The sequence below is a fragment of the Hemiscyllium ocellatum genome, unplaced genomic scaffold (assembly GCF_020745735.1).
Source record: "Hemiscyllium ocellatum isolate sHemOce1 unplaced genomic scaffold, sHemOce1.pat.X.cur. scaffold_736_pat_ctg1, whole genome shotgun sequence".
Classification (NCBI taxonomy): domain Eukaryota; kingdom Metazoa; phylum Chordata; class Chondrichthyes; order Orectolobiformes; family Hemiscylliidae; genus Hemiscyllium; species Hemiscyllium ocellatum.
The window spans coordinates 1-16,921 of NW_026869206.1; the positions used below are offsets into that span (position 1 = coordinate 1).

At 51.5% G+C, this 16,921-nt stretch overlaps 2 protein-coding genes across 5 annotated transcripts in view; one reads left to right on the forward strand and one right to left on the reverse strand.

The window, feature by feature from the left end:
- Positions 1-406: 406 nt before the first annotated feature.
- LOC132814203 (nicastrin-like) lies at positions 407-11,327 on the reverse strand (the record flags this gene model as incomplete). The annotated part of the gene is made up of 5 exons (XM_060823417.1): positions 11,237-11,327; positions 5,170-5,274; positions 4,333-4,456; positions 1,284-1,402; positions 407-552 (listed from the first exon to the last, which is right to left on the reverse strand). Coding segments are annotated over exons 1-5 (540 nt in total), but the record flags the coding sequence as incomplete, so codon positions are not given.
- A 335-nt stretch (positions 11,328-11,662) lies between these two features.
- The window catches only part of copa (COPI coat complex subunit alpha), a 37,888-nt gene continuing 32,629 nt past the window's right edge, over positions 11,663-16,921 (forward strand). Inside the window, exons 1-3 of one of the 4 annotated variants that reach the window (XM_060823423.1) lie at positions 11,663-11,711; positions 15,993-16,065; positions 16,628-16,741. In XM_060823423.1, the coding sequence (XP_060679406.1) occupies positions 16,026-16,065; positions 16,628-16,741 (154 nt within the window). In that variant the 5' untranslated portion in view covers positions 11,663-11,711; positions 15,993-16,025. The other 3 variants (XM_060823422.1, XM_060823420.1, XM_060823424.1) reach the window with 3 other exon arrangements.

Genomic DNA, 16,921 nt, shown 5'->3' on the forward strand with positions numbered 1-16,921 from the left:
GGGAGATGCCATTAAACTGCAGTCAGTGGGGCACTCCACACTCTCAGTGACCCTCCCCACCCACCCTCCGTCAGCAGCAGCTAACCCCCCCCCCCTCACTTACCCTCCGCAAAGCCTCATTCACCCATTACCCTGTCCCACCTTCTTATAATGCAACTGGGGGATGGCCATTCAGCCCCTTCCCCAGCCTGTCCCACTGGACCAGGTGGACGGCCATTCAGCCCCTTCCCCAGCCTGTCCCACTGGAACAGAGGACGGCCATTCAGCCCCTTCCCCAGCCTGTCCCACAGGAACAGAGGACGGCCATTCAGCCCCTTCCCCAGCCTGTCCCCTGGGAACAGCAGGAGGCCACTCTGGACCTCAGGATTATGACAGAAGGCTGTATCGGGAGCTTGTGATGCCTCACCTTGCGGATGACCTGGGTCTCGTTGTCATCCCTCACCATGAAGATTGGGAAGGGGAAGTCTTCGTATGAGAGCTCATTGCCGGCTGGGTTCCACACGGTCCTGTTACAGTTCACAAACTCAGGCCCATAGGCCGGGGAATAAACACCTGCAGGGGGAGGGGCAGGCCGCATGGGAGAGGGGGTGGGGAGAGAGAGAGAGGAGTGAGCAAGAGAAATAGAGAGGGTAACACCACCCTGCACAGTTCTGGTCTCCATATCCCTCAGTTAGACCACACTTGGAGCACCGTGCACAGTTCTGGTCTCTGTATCCCTCAGTTAGACCACACTCGGAGCACCGTGCACAGTTCTGGTCTCCGTATCCCTCAGTTAGACCACACTTGGAGCACCGTGCACAGTTCTGGTCTCTGTATCCCTCAGTTAGACCACACCCAGAGCACCGTGCACAGTTCTGGTCTCAGTATCCCTCAGTTAGACCACACTTGGAGCACCGTGCACAGTTCTGGTCTCTGTATCCCTCAGTTAGACCACACCCGGAGCACCGTGCACAGTTCTGGTCTCTGTATCCCTCAGTTAGACCACACTCGGAGCACCGTGCACAGTTCTGGTCTCAGTATCCCTCAGTTAGACCACACTCGGAGCACCGTGCACAGTTCTGGTCTCCATATCCCTCAGTTAGACCACACTCGGAGCACCGTGCACAGTTCTGGTCTCTGTATCCCTCAGTTAGACCACACCTGGAGCACAGTGTTGGCGGGTGAGTGGGGTTTGTTGGTTCCCTGAGTAGTGAGCAATGAGGGCCGTTTGAGGTGGGGGGGGGGGGGGGGGTCAGTGGGTGGGGAGGGGATGTTAAACAGGAGGCAGCCTCCCCTGGACTCACCGAAGCCAGCGTTGGGACACCTCTGGTGCGGCGAGAACTGAGCAGCTTGCGGTTTGGTGGGAATCACCACGGCGACGCCAGCGACCCGACCCTTCACCTTTAACCTCATCATGATGTCCCTGACAAAGAGCAGAGAAGGTTACGGGGTGGGGGTAAGCGGTGTGCATGGGGAAAACAGTTCAGAGGGCAAAGCCCTCAAATCAATCCCAGAGTCCACCTCGATTTCCCAAGCTGCCCCTCCTCACCTCCTTCGATTCCCTCGCGAGCGGCCATTCTGTCCTTCCACCCGCTCTGTCATTCTAGCCTGTGAATTTCGGAGGGTCCGTCAGTATGTTCGCCAATGGTTCAAACGCTGGTCGGGTGGGAAATAGTGGGGTAGGGAGCCTTCGATGACAGGAGGGGGAGAGACGGGCTGATCGGTGGCAAATGGAACGTCACCGGGATGAGTGTGAGGGGTGGGGGGACACACAAGGGTTGGGAATACAGGATGAGCAGTCGGACCCTGGGAGGGGCTGAGGATCAGAGGGAGCATGGTGTGTGCACGTTTGAGGTTCCCTCCAGGTCCTGGGACATGTGGGTGGGAAGGCAGATGGGAGACTGGCCTTTATTAGATGAGGCACAGGGTTTCAGATTGGGAGGGGTAGGGGTTTGACGTTTGAACTGAGTGCAGCGTTGGTTCGGTCCCATCGATGGTACTGTGTGCAGCTCTGGAATCCACACTGTGGGATGGATGGGATGCTCCTGGAGAGGGGGCCGGAGAGGTTTCTCAGGGTATTCCCTGGAATTGGGGCATGTCAGAGGTGGAGAGAGATTGGAAAGGGTGGGGTGGGGTGGGGTGGGGTTTCCTTAGAGCGCATGAGATGGAGAGGGGAATCTGAGTGACACACAGAAGACAACGAGGAGCATAGTTAGGGGGAGGTCGGGAGAAAACTTCCACCTTGATATCACAGAGTCCCGACAGTGTGGAAACAGGCCATTCGGCCCAACAGGTCCACACTGACCCGCCAAAGAGCAAGCCACCCAGACCCATTCCCCTGACTGATGCACCTAACCTGCACATCCTGGGCACTATGGGGTAATTTAGCATGGCCAATCCACCCTAACCTACACATCCCTGAGCACTATGGGTAATTTAGCATGGCCAATCCACCCTAACCTGCACATCCCTGAGCACTATGGGGTAATTTAGCATGGCCAATCCACCCTAACCTGCACATCCCTGAACACTATGGGTAATTTAGCATGGACAATCCACCCTAAACTACACATCCCTGGGCACTATGGGTAATTTAGCATGGCCAATCCACCCTAACCTACACATCCCTGGGCACTATGGGTAATTTAGCATGGCCAATCCACCCTAACCTACACATCCCTGGGCACTATGGGTAATTTAGCATGGTCAATCCACCCTAACCTGCACATCCCTGGGCACTATGGGTAATTTAGCACAGCCAACCCACCCTAACCTACACATCCCTGAGCACTATGGGTAATTTAGCATGGTCAATCCACCCTAACCTGCACATCCCTGGGCACTATGGGTAATTTAGCATGGCCAATCCACCCTAACCTACACATCCCTGGGCACTATGGGTAATTTAGCATGGCCAATCCACCCTAACCTACACATCCCTGGGCACTATGGGTAATTTAGCATGGTCAATCCACCCTAAACTGCACATCCCTGGGCACTATGGGTAATTTAGCACAGCCAATCCACCCTAACCTCACATCCCTGGGCACTATGGGTAATTTAGCACAGCCAATCCACCCTAACCTGCACTTTTTTGGACTGTGGGAGGAAACGGGAGCACTCAGAGGAAACCCACGCAGCCACAGGGAGAATGTGCAAACTCCACACAAACAATCGCCCCGAGGTAGGAATCGAACCCAGGTCCCTGACGCAGTGAGGCAGCGGCGCTGACCACCGAGCCACCCGTGATGGAGGATCAATGATGAAGTCGGGGGAGGGCGGACAGGGTTAAGGTGAGGGGGCAGGAGGTGAAGAGGGGGTGTGAGGTCATCCGATTCACTCGGAAGGTTGGTGGGAATCTGAAACTCACTGGGCGCGAGGGTGAGAGAGAAACAAGCCCTCATCGCGGCCACAGAAGATCAAGCCGGGGCACTTGTGATGCTAAAGCGCTCCTGGCTGTGATGGGCCGAACGCTGGGAAATAGTGAGCTACTTTGCTTCGAGTGGGGCAGACGTGATGGGCCGAAGGGGCTACCTCTGTGCTGGAGACCTCAATGAACTGTTGCCCTACTATCCACGGCTCCTCTGACCTCAGCACCAGTTCAAACCGAGTGCCATCTTGAAGACATTCCGAACCGAAGCTATTCTTCCGCCTCTCAGGCCAGAGTTGGCCGACCTGCTTTTATCCAGAGTCTTGGACACCATTCCCTTCCGCTCCCCTCCCAACCGCCCCTTCCTGGGATATACTGAAACTTCCAAATCCCACACCCCCCCTCAGCAGAAAATTATTCTGTTCCTTTTTTATTCTCCCAACCTCAGGGAATAAGCCCAGCCCTGGCCAGGCTGAACTGAGCCTGGCAATGATCAGCCCACTCACCACCAGCTCAGTACTTGGCTGCAGTCTGTGTACCCTTCCACCTCACTTACGGTCACATCATAACATCAGCAGGACTCAAGCACGGTCAGTACTGAGGGAGCGCCGCACTGTCGGAGGGTCAGTACTGAGGGAGGGCCGCACTGTCGGAGGGTCAGTAGTGAGGGAGGGCCGCACTGTCGGAGGGTCAGTAGTGAGGGAGGGCCGCACTGTCGGAGGGTCAGTACTGAGGGAGGGCCGCACTGTCGGAGGGTCAGTACTGAGGAGGGCCGCACTGTCGGAGGGTCAGTACTGAGGGAGGGCCGCACTGTCGGAGGGTCAGTACTGAGGGAGGGCCGCACTGTCAGAGGGTCAGTACTGAGGGAGCCCCGCACTGTCGGAGGGTCAGTACTGAGGGAGCCCCGCACTGTCGGAGGGTCAGTACTGAGGGAGTGCCGCGCTGGGGGAGGGGTCAGGGCTGGGGGAGGGCCGCACTCTCACCTTGTGAACATGGCTGTTTCCAGGAGGACTGCGTAGGGGGCGTGGGGACCATCCTGAAGGACCCAGGCCAGGTCAGACTCCTGCTCCACAAGGTGAATGATCCCGGTGTTACCGTCTAGAGAGGCTGTGAATCCGGAAGGGGGTAGGAGGGTGGGAGAAGGGGGCAGGAGGATGGGGGGAGAAGGGGGTGGCAATGGAAAGCGGGTGAGCGTTGTCTGATCGGGTGGACACTGACCCCACGGTCACTGGGGTAGAACCCAATCCACCTTGGCCCCCTGACCGGGACTCCATCCCCAGGTCACCCCCAGTGCCTCCCTCCTGTCCACATACCCGTCACCCCCGTTTATTCACTCACTCCCCCCCTCCCCTTCCACTCTTCCCCCCCCTCATCTCCCTTCCACCCCCCCCTCACCCCCTTCCACATCATTCCATCACCATCCACCTTCCCCACCAATCCCTGCCCACCATATACCACCCCCGGCACCGTATCCATCCCCCCCCATCACCCCCACCGTATCCATCCCCCCCATCACCCCCACCGTATCCATCCCCCCCATCACCCCCACCGTATCCATCCCCATCACCCCCACTGTATCCGTCCCCCCCCTCCCCATCACCCCCACCGTATCCATCTCCCCCCATCACCCCCACTGTATCCATCCCCATCACCCCCACTGTATCCGTCCCCCCCCTCCCCATCACCCCCACCGTACCCGTCCCCCCGCTCCCCATCACCCCCACCGTATCCAGCCCCCTCCCCATCACCCCCACCGTACCCATCCCCCCCCCCATCACCCCCACCGTACCCGTCCCCCTCCCCCCCCCATGCCCACTCACACTGGCAGCCGATCTGGTGGGTGGCGTTGAGGAGCCGGACACAGGCCGCCGTTGTGTTCAAATTCACGTAAATCTTCTGCTCAACCGAGTTGGCCCCGCAGAGAGCTGCCGAGGGAGAGCACCAGGGTCACACAGCCCGTCGGCACGGCCAATCGCGGAATCAACCCCCCAACCCCACCACCCCCCTCGCCCCTGTCCCACCTCGGCCATCCAGATGCCTCTTAAATGCTGTAATTGTACCAGCCCCCACCACATCCTCTGGCAGCTCATTCCATACACGTACCACCCTCTGGGTGAAAATGTTGCCCCTTAGGTCTCTTTTATATCTTTCCCCTCTCACCCTAAACCTATGCCCCTCTAGTTCTGGACTCCCCCACCCCAGGGAAAAGACTTTGTCTATTTATCCTATCCATGCCCCTCATGATTTTATAAACCTCTATAAAGGTCACCCCCTCAGCCTCCGACGCTCCAGGGAAAACAGCCCCAGCCTGTTCAGCCTCTCCCTGTAGCTCAGACCCTCCAACCCTGGCAACATCCTTGTAAATCTTTTCTGAACCCTTTCAAGTTTCACAACATCTTTCCGATAGGAAGGAGACCAGAATTGCACCCAATATTCCAACAGTGGCCTAACCAATGTCCTGTACAGCCGCAACATGACCTCCCAACTCCTGTACTCAATACTCTGACCAATAAAGGAAAGCATACCAAACACCGCCTTCACTGTCACTTCACAGAACCAAACACGGCCACTCTGCCCGTCCACCCTGCTCTCCCAACCCACAGGAGCATGGTCAATCCAACTAGCCCTTCTGCCCCCCAACCCCTTCCAAGACCTTGTGAAGGGAGTGCCAATGGTATAGCGGTTAGACTGTGAACCCAGAGACTCTGCTAATGCGCTGGGAAACCCCTGGGTTCAAATCCCACCATGGCAGATGCTGGAATTTTAATAAACAGAAAGCTGTCTGGAATTAAAAGTGTCCTGATGTCTGTACCTCACAATGTCCCGGACCCCACCGTCACCACCCCTGGATGTGTCCTGTCACACAGTGGGATACAGAGGGGAGGGGGATGCTCTGGGAGTCCTCCATATTGACTCTGGTCCCCACAAGGCCTTCAGGTTAAACTCAGGCAAGGAACCCTCCCACTGGTTCCCCCGTACCGCCCTCCCTCGGCTGATGGATCAATACCCCCCCCCTGTCCGTGTAGAACCACCCTTAGAGGGTGGTAAGGGCACAGAGGGTGCTCTGGGGGTGGGGCGGGGGGATATCAGTGCCCACCACCAACAGTGGCTCAGGGACAGCAGCATTCCGGATCGGGCCGGTCAGGTCCGAAAGGACATCGCTGCTGGACTGGGGTCTGAGGCAGGTTGGGGTGTGGGGGGTGTGGGGGAGGGGGAACCAACAGGAGGGAGAAACCCCCCAACCCTCATCCTCACCAGCCAGCCGGCTGCAGATGTATCTGTCCATGAGAGTGTCGTTGAGAGTGACCACCGCCCTGTCCTTATGGAGACAAAGTCCCGCCTTCCCATTGAGAATCCCCTCCATCGGGTTAGGGTGGCTCTATCCCCAATGGGACGGACTTCAAACAGACCCAGCAGCTCAAGACTGGGGCATCCATGAGGTGCTGTGGGCCATCAACAGCAGCAGAACGGCCCTCCAGCACAATCTGGGACCTCATGGCCCAGGAATTACTGCCCTATGAGTCTCCTCTGCACCATCAGGAAAGTGACGGAAGGGGTCATCAACACTGCTATCAAGCAGCTCAGTGACGCCCAGGTTGGGTTTCGCCAGGGTTGCAATTCCTCTCACGACTTTCCAACAGCTCTCTCTCTCTCTCTCTCTCTCTCTCTCGGCTTTGGTCTGGAATCAACGCACAGCAAAAAAAAAATGAAAACGCCTTGGTACACCGCATCAGTTTTCAACGGCCGACACCCGATTTGTAAACGGCGTCGACGAGTCTCCCACAAGGGAAACCATCCTCTCCGAATGCACCTCGTCAAAAGGCCCTCAGGAACCTGTTTCGATCAAGACCTAACGCACTCTTCCTAAGTTGTGGTTCTGTTCGCCGAGCTGGAAGTTTTTGCTGCAAACGTTTCGTTCCCTGGCTAGGGAACATCATCAGTGCTGTTGGAGCCTCGTGTGAAGCGCTGCTTTGATGTTTCTTCCGGTATTTATAGTGGTTTGTTCTTGCCGCTTCCGGGTGTCAGTTTCAGCTGCAGTGATTTGTATGTGCCACTCTACCATACGTCAGGAGCGTCTCAGAACTGACAGCCAGACTACTGCGACCCTTAGGACTCATAACAGCACACAAACCAACATCCACGCTCAGACAACAACTCACTAGAACAAAGGACCCAATAGCCAGCACGAGCCAAACTAACGTAGTTTACAAAATACCATGCAAGGACTGCACAAAACACTATATAGGACAAACAGGAAGACAGCTAACAATCCGCATCCATGAACATCAGCTAGCCACAAAACGACACGACCAGCTATCTCTAGTAGCCATACACTCAGACAACCAGGAACATGAATTTGACTGGGAAAACACTACCATCATAGGACAAGCCAGACAGAGAACAGCCAGAGAATTCCTAGAGGCATGGCATTCATCCACAAACTCCATTAACAGACACATAGACCTGGACACCATATACAAACCACTACAGCTGAAACTGACACCCGGAAACGGCAAGAACAAACCACTATAAATACCGGAAGAAACATCAAAGCAGCGCTTCACAGGAGGCTCCAACAGCACTGATGATGTTCCCTAGCCAGGGAACGAAACGTTTGCAGCAAAAACTTCCAGCTCGGCGAGTAGAGCCACAACAACGGACACCCGAGCTACAAATCTTCAATCAGATTTTAATCACTCTGCCTAACTCCAGCGGGTACAAGCCCCAGTCTGTCCAACCTTTCCTCCAAAGACACCGAGCTCGTGTGAAGTACTCGCCTTAGAAAACTAACTCCAACGTGTTACCATTCCGCTCCCAACCAAGAGACTGACACGCTGCGCGGTGCTCGGTATGGCTGACACACTACTCATACCTCCATTAGTGGATGGTTGGAGCAGAACACGAGGCCATTCAGCCCGACACGCCTGCCCTGGCTCTCACAACAATCCATTCACTGAAGGTCCCTCATGCTTCGAACTCAGCCCATCCATCCTTTCCAGATAGCAAACCCATTCTCCTCTCGTAAACCCCCACTCACCCCACACATGCAGACAGTCTCTTCTCAATCCTCAGCCCTCGTTTGACCCTGCCTCCCATCCCCTCACTCTCAGGCAGCACCTTCCAGACCCTCACCCCTCAATTGACCCGGTCACCACCCCTCCCCCTCACTCTCAGGCAGCACCTTGCAGACCCTAACCCCTCGAGTGACCCTGCCTCCCCGCCCCAACATACTCAGGCAGCAGCTTCCCGCTCCGACCCCCACCTCGCCGAGAGAGAGAGAGCTCTCCCTTCCTGTCTCTATCCCTCCCTTTCCCGGTCTCCTTCAGTCCGCGTCGCTCTCCTCCCAGCGGGGACGGTCTCTCCCTCTCCCCTCCGCCCAGTTCCCTCACAATGTTGAACGCCTCAATCCCATCGCCCATCGGCCCCCTCTTCTCCCAGTGAGACACGACCAGCTTCCCCAATCACTACCCCACCCTGACATCCCTCGTCCACCTTTTCCACAGTCTCTCCGCCTTCCCAAAGCGCGGAGCGGGACACAGAGCTCTAGCTCAGGCCCAACCAGTCATTTGTACAAGTTTAAAATGGCCGTCCGTATGTCCCTGTTAATAACACCTCAGGGGTTACACGCTGTGTTCACAACTGCTTCTACATGCCCTGCGACTGTTAGAAGATTTACAGACAAATGCCCTACACCACCCTCCCGATATCTGCCTATTTGTGATTCCAGATTTGTGCGGCTGACTTGGAGAAGATTCCCCCTTGAAACACATCCCCCTTATTCACATCTCGATGCCGCCTGGCTTGCTGTGCTCTTCCAGCCTCCTGCCCGTCGAGTCCGAAATACCCAAGCAAGTGGCTTAGCTCTCAGTCACAAAGTCTAAACAACAAAAATAAAATGAAACTGGACAGACCAGCAGAGACGAAACGAGGTGCTGAAACAGCAGCACCTCACGCCACCCTGTCGTGAGTCGCCCTCACTCACACCAGTCAGCCCTTTCAGAGTCGGCCCGGCAGTGCAGTCACCCGCAACGGAAGGGGTCACGAACAGTGTGGTGTCGAGTGGCACTAGTCTCACGTTAATCTGCCCACCGAGGCTCAGACTGGGTTCTGTCGGAGACCTCCCGGCGTTGCAACAGCCTCGATACAAATCCAAGGCAGCTGGAATCAAGAGGGCGATTGCAGAGTGACAGCCCTTGATGTCAAGACTCCGTTTGACCGTGCAGGCAGACAGGGAGCCCGAGCAAACCTCAACTCGAGGGAGACCCGGGACAAAGCCCTTGCACTTACTTATGTAGCACAATGTGCCAGGAAAGCACGTTATCGAGACGCACAGCGCAAAAACAGGCCCTTGCGCCCGACTCATCCACGCCGATCAGATATCCAAAACTAATCTAGTCCCACCTGCCAGCACCCGGCCCATATCCCCCCAAACCCTTCCTATTCATATACCCATCCAGATGCCTCTTAAATGCTGTAATTGTACCAGCCTCCACCACTTCCTCTGGCAGCTCATTCCATCCACGCACCATCCTCTGGGGGAAAACATTGCCCGTTAGGTCCCTTTAAAATCTTTCCTTTCTCACCCTAAATCTATTCTCTCTAGCATAGAATTCTTACAGTGTGGAAACAGGCCCTTCAGCCCAACAAGCCCACACCGACCCGCAAAAAAAGGGTATTCCACCCAAACCCATTCCCCATTACTCTACATTTACCCCTGATCAATGCACCTAACCTACATAGCCCTGAACACCGCGGGGCAATTCAGCATGACAGATTCACCCAACCTCAACATCTCCAGATTGTGGGAGGAAACCGGAGCACCCGGAGCAAACCAACGCAGAACAGGGTGAATATGCAAACTCCACACAGTCGCCCGAGGCTGGAATCAAATCCAGGCCCCTGACGCTGTGAGGCGACAGTGCTAAACACTGAGCCACCGTACTGCCCAAGGTTTAAATGCGCCCACACCAGGGAAAAAGACCTTGTGCATTCACCCTATCCATGCCCCTCATGATTTTACAAACCTCTAAATCATCACCCTTCAACCTCCGACACTCCAGGGAAAGTAGCCCCAGCCTGTTTAGCCTCTCCCTGTGGCTCAATCCTCCAACCCTGGCAGCATCCTTTCAAGTTTCAGAACATCCTATAACAGGGAGACCAGAACTCGATAAAGCATTCCAAAAGTGACCTAACCAATGACCTCCCAACTCCTATACTCAATGCAGTGATCAATAAAGGAAAACATACTAAATGCCTTCTTCACTATCCAATCCACCTTCAAAGAACGATGGGTCTGCGCTGCGGGGTCTCTTTGTTCAGCAACACTCCCTAGGACCTTAGCATTAAGTGTGTAAGTCCTCAAGACAACACTTTTCACTCTACCCCAGTACGCCCGACAATAACAAATCAAATCTCTGTTGGTTGGAGTCACACAGAGGACGATGTGCCCATGCACCCCAGCCACAGTCCAACTCCACAGCAATCGTTCCGGGTATGCACCCGGGACCCTATGACTGAGCCGGCTCGTGACACCAACAACACCCTCCCCACCACCCAACGGCGAGCAAGATTTCTCCAGAAGCGCCCGGTCTCTGGGGAAAGGCAGTCACGAAGCACCCTCTGGTGCGGGAAACATCCCGAACCGCAGACACTTGGTGGGGAACGGTTTCCCGGCGGTCAGCCAGCGCCGTGCTGGCCCTGCGCTGGCTCCCTCGGTTCGCCGTGTGCCGTGGATCCATATACACCACATCCACCGCATTACCCTGACTGACCCCTCCCCCACTGCCCTGGAATAGATAAACAGCAGGGAGGGGGCATCAGTGGTACCAGCTGCAGCTGGCAGAGATGTAAGTAACTGTTTAACCCTCTGGTCTGGGTGATATTTACCCCCTAAACCAGGCAGCAGCAGCAACAACACCCTCCAACTCTCCATGTCCTCCTCCACTATCACCCCACTTCCGGATCAGCCCCCCAGACCTCACCGCGCATGCTCCCCGCCGGAGCGGAAGTGCCGCTGGACCGGAAGCGGCCGGGCGGGGCACGGAGCGGAGGGGAAGACACTCGTGTTGGCTAGAGGGGGTGGGGAAAGAGAGAGGGGAGAGTGACGTCGACACGGGGGGAGGAGTCAACCCAACAGTCAAAAGAAAAACAACACACAAAAAAAACACAGCGCGGTGCGGGCCGAGTGAGAGCGGAGCGGGTGACGACAAGGACGAGGCTAAAGTCATTTATAAGCAAAGGGGGACGAGGTGAACGTGACGGGGTGACGTCATGGCGCAAGGTGACGTCAGGTGGGGGCGGGGTCTGAGGGTACTTCCGGTCGGGACGTGGCCACCGGAAGTGGGAGAGAGGCTTCAGAGAGGTGAGACCTGAGTCAGGGACACACTCACTTACACACTCACACTCACACTCAGTGTGGGCACAGCACTCACACTCACACTCCATCTGTCATCACTCAGGTATCCAGCTACTGGGGTAAATATATATAAATGTGTGTGCGATCATTAATGTCTAGGGGGCTGGGGTCAATATATATAAATGTGTGTGGGACCATTAATGTCTAGGGGGCTGGGGTAAATATATATAAATGTGTGTGGGATCATTAATGTGTAGGGGACTGGGGTCAATATATATAAATGTGTGTGGGACCATTAATGTCTAGGGGGCTGGGGTCAATATATATAAATGTGTGTGGGATCATTAATGTCTAGGGGGCTGGGGTAAATATATATAAATGTGTGTGGGATCATTAATGTGTCGGGGACTGGGGTAAATATATATAAATGTGTGTGGGACCATTAATGTCTAGGGGGCTGGGGTCAATATATATAAATGTGTGTGGGATCATTAATGTGTAGGGGACTGGGGTCAATATATATAAATGTGTGTGGGGTCATTAATGTGTCGGGGACTGGGGTAAATATATATAAATGTGTGTGGGATCATTAATGTCTAGGGGGCTGGGGTAAATATATATAAATGTGAGTGGGATCATTAATGTCTAGGGGGCTGGGGTCAATATATATAAATGTGTGTGGGATCATTAATGTGTAGGGGACTGGGGTCAATATATATAAATGTGTGTGGGGTCATTAATGTGTCGGGGACTGGGGTAAATATATATAAATGTGTGTGGGATCATTAATGTGTAGGGGGCTGGGGTCAATATATATAAATGTGTGTGGGATCATTAATGTGTAGGGGACTGGGGTAAATATATATAAATGTGTGTGGGATCATTAATGTGTAGGGGACTGGGGTAAATATATATAAATGTGTGTGGGATCATTAATGTGTAGGGGGCTGGGGTAAATATATATAAATGTGTGTGGGATCATTAATGTGTAGGGGGCTGGGGTAAATATATATAAATGTGTGTGGGATCATTAATGTCTAGGGGACTGGGGTAAATATATATAAATGTGTGTGGGATCATTAATGTGTAGGGGGCTGGGGTCAATATATATAAATGTGTGTGGGATCATTAATGTGTAGGGGGCTGGGGTCAATATATATAAATGTGTGTGGGATCATTAATGTGTAGGGGACTGGGGTCAATATATATAAATGTGTGTGGGATCATTAATGTGTAGGGGGCTGGGGTAAATATATATAAATGTTTGTGGGATCATTAATGTCTAGGGGGCTGGGGTAAATATATATAAACGTGTGCGGGATCATTAACGTGTAGGGGACTGGGGTCAATATATATAAATGCGTGCGCGATCATTAATGTCTAGGGGACTGGGGTCAATATATATAAATATGTGTGCGATCATTAATGTCTAGGGGACTGGGGTCAATATATATAAATATGTGTGCGATCATTAATGTGTAGGATACTGGGGTAAATATATATAAATATGTGTGTGATCATTAATATGTAGGGTCCTGGGGTAAATATATATAAATGTGTGTGTGTGTGATCATTAATATGTAGGGTCCTGGGGTAAGTATGTGTGATCATTAATGTCTAGGGGACTGGGGTAAATATATATAAATGCGTGTGCGATCATTAATGTGTAGGGGACTGGGGTAAATATATATAAACGTGTGTGCGATCATTAATGTGTAGGGGACTGGGGTAAATATATATAAACGTGTGTGGGATCATTAATGTGTAGGGGACTGGGGTAAATATATATAAACGTGTGTGGGATCATTAATGTGTAGGGGACTGGGGTAAATATATATAAACGTGTGTGGGATCATTAATGTGTAGGGGACTGGGGTAAATATATATACATGTTTGTGGGATCATTAATGTGTAGAGGACTGGGGTAAATATATAAATGTGTGTGGGATCATTAATGTGTAGGGGACTGGGGTGAATATATATAAATGTGTGTGTGCGATCATTCATGTGTAGGGTGCTGGGGTAAATATATATAAATGTGTGCGGGATCATTAATGTGTAGGGGACTGGGGTAAATATATATAAATGTGTGCGCGATCATTAATGTGTAGGGGACTGGGGTCAATATATATAAATATGTGCGATCATTAATGTGTAGGGTCCTGGGGTCAATATATATAAATATGTGTGCGATCATTAATGTGTAGGATACTGGGGTAAATATATATAAATATGTGTGCGATCATTAATATGTAGGGTCTTGGGGTAAATATATATAAATGTATGTGTGTGATCATTAATATGTAGGGTCCTGGGGTAAATATATATAAATGTGTGTGTGTGTGATCATTAATATGTAGGGTCCTGGGGTAAGTATATATAAATGTGTGTGTGATCATTAATATGTAGGGTCCTGGGGTAAATATGTGTGATCATTAATGTCTAGGGGACTGGGGTAAATATATATAAATGCGTGTGCGATCATTAATGTGTAGGGGACTGGGGTAAATATATATAAACGTGTGTGGGATCATTAATGTGTAGGGTGCTGTGGTAAATATATATAAATGTGTGTGGGATCATTAATGTGTAGGGGACTGGGGTCAATATATATAAATGTGTGCGCGATCATTAACGTCTAGGGGACTGGGGTCAATATATATAAATGCGTGCGCGATCATTAATGTGTAGGGTCCTGGGGTCAATATATATAAATATGTGTGCGATCATTAATGTGTAGGATACTGGGGTAAATATATATAAATATGTGTGTGATCATTAATATGTAGGGTCCTGGGGTAAATATATATAAATGTATGTGTGTGATCATTAATATGTAGGGTCCTGGGGTAAGTATATATAAATGTGTGTGGGATCATTAATATGTAGGGTCCTGGGGTAAATATGTGTGATCATTAATATGTAGGGGTACTGGGGTAAATATATATAACTATGTGTGATCATTTATTTATAGAGATATATGGGTAGAATAAATAAAAATATAACGTATATTCACTTAATATGTGCAAACCAAATTTGTATACTCTTGGATACTCAGGTGAGGGGATAAAATACATGTAGATGTAATCTATGTATTCTTTGATATATATTTTACCAACCTCTCCATATCTATGTAATGTGTGTCCGTAAATTGACAAAGAGATTCAGATTTACACACACACGCATATATGTATATATGTATTCAGTATAAGGAGATATAGGTATAAAATATATGCATAGAAATGTAATGTATATTCATTTAAGTGTGGATATGCTGATAGAATATGTACAAACATAAACTATATACTCTTACACAGATATGGCAATAAAATGCATACACATCTATTTTGTTTTACAGTTGGTGAGATAGAATATACATCAATATAGTGTGTATTCACTTAGACTGAGAAACATGGATAAATGTAATTAAATATGATGTATATACACTTGGGTATAGATTTGCAGGGATGAAATGTGCCTATGTAGTGAAACTAGGATAAAACATGCATGCATGTAAAGTCTGATTTGTCTCGACATGCAGGTGTAAAGTATAAATATAATATATGCTGATTTAGATAGAGAGAGAAATGTATTTATTTACAGCAGATATATGGATACAGGAATAAAATCTGTTTAAATACAGTGCATGTTAATTTCGTTATGGGCTTGGAGGGATAACAAATAGATGGGGATGGTGGGGCATGATAGACCGGATGGTCAGCAGGAAAGAGAGGGGTATTCGGAGAAGTGGGGGACAGCAATACGAGATGTGGTGAGGGGGAGACATTCGCATATGTATGTACGTGTGGGGGAGGATGGAGACACAATCAGCAATGTGTACAGGGGAGGGGAGGGTCAGGAATGTGTACGGGGGGGAGGGGAGGGGGAGTCAGGAATTGTTTTGGGGGTAGGTGAGGTCAGGAATGTGAAGGGGGGAAGGGGGTCAGGAATGTGTACGGGGAGGAGGGGGAGGTCAGGAATCGATACAGGTGGAGTGGAGGGTCGGAATTGTCGGATGGTTTGCAGCAGATCAATGATAGGAATATGGTTTCAGGGGGTGGGTCTGTTTTGGAGAGGCGGTGTTATTACTGGAAGGTGAGTGAGGGCTTCCTGGTGTCTGTGTGTGTGTGAGCAGTGTGGATGGGAGTCTCTGTGTGCTCTCGACTGGTTTGTTCCTGTGACACTTGGTCCCAGTGCATTGGGAGTGCCAGTTTTCTGTTGGAATGTGGCCCTTTGCCCAGAAGGGGAATCTGATCAACCTCGTTCCCTTTCACTCCTCCCCTGCAGGCAGTCACCGACAGTGCCCTGACCTTCGGAGACATGCTAACCAAATTCGAGACCAAATCAGCTCGGGTCAAAGGTGAGGCAATGCTGCAAAATCACCCTCCAGGAGACAGCTAGAATCTAACCAAGGGGGTTCAGGGTGGGTTATATACAGAATAACAGATACCCCGGGAGTGAGTTACAGACTGGAATCTAATCGAGGGGTTCAGGGTGGGTTATATACAGAATAACAGATACCCCGGGAGTGAGTTACAGACTGGAATCTAATCGAGGGGTTCAGGGTGGGTTATATACAGAATAACAGATACCCCAGGAGTGAGTTACAGACTGGAATCTAATCGAGGGGTTCAGTGTGGGTTATATACAGAATAACAGATACCCAGAGAGTGAGTTACAGACTGGAATCTAATCGAGGGGTTCAGGGTGGGTTATATACAGAATAACAGATACCCGGGAGTGAGTTACAGACTGGAATCTAATCGAGGGGTTCAGGGTGGGTTATATACAGAATAACAGATACCCAGAGAGTGAGTTACAGACTGGAATCTAATCGAGGGGTTCAGGGTGGGTTATATACAGAATAACAGATACCCCGGGAGGGAGGATCTGCCTAACCACCTGTTCCTTTATCCCATTAGGATTGAGCTTCCACCCGAAACGGCCCTGGATCCTGGCCAGTCTGCACAATGGGGTGGTGCAGCTCTGGGACTATCGCATGTGCACCCTGATTGATAAATTCGATGAACATGACGGTGAGGGGTTTGGATTATCAGCGGTTTGGTTGTGACAGTGCGAGGGAGGTGGGGAGGGAGCGGGACAATGGCGTGGGAGCGATTTCTGCTCAGATGGTGGGGTGGAGGTCTGAGACAGGAGGTGAAACGTGATCGCTCTACCCTTGTCCGGTGCACGTTTTTCCCACACTCTTCCCATTC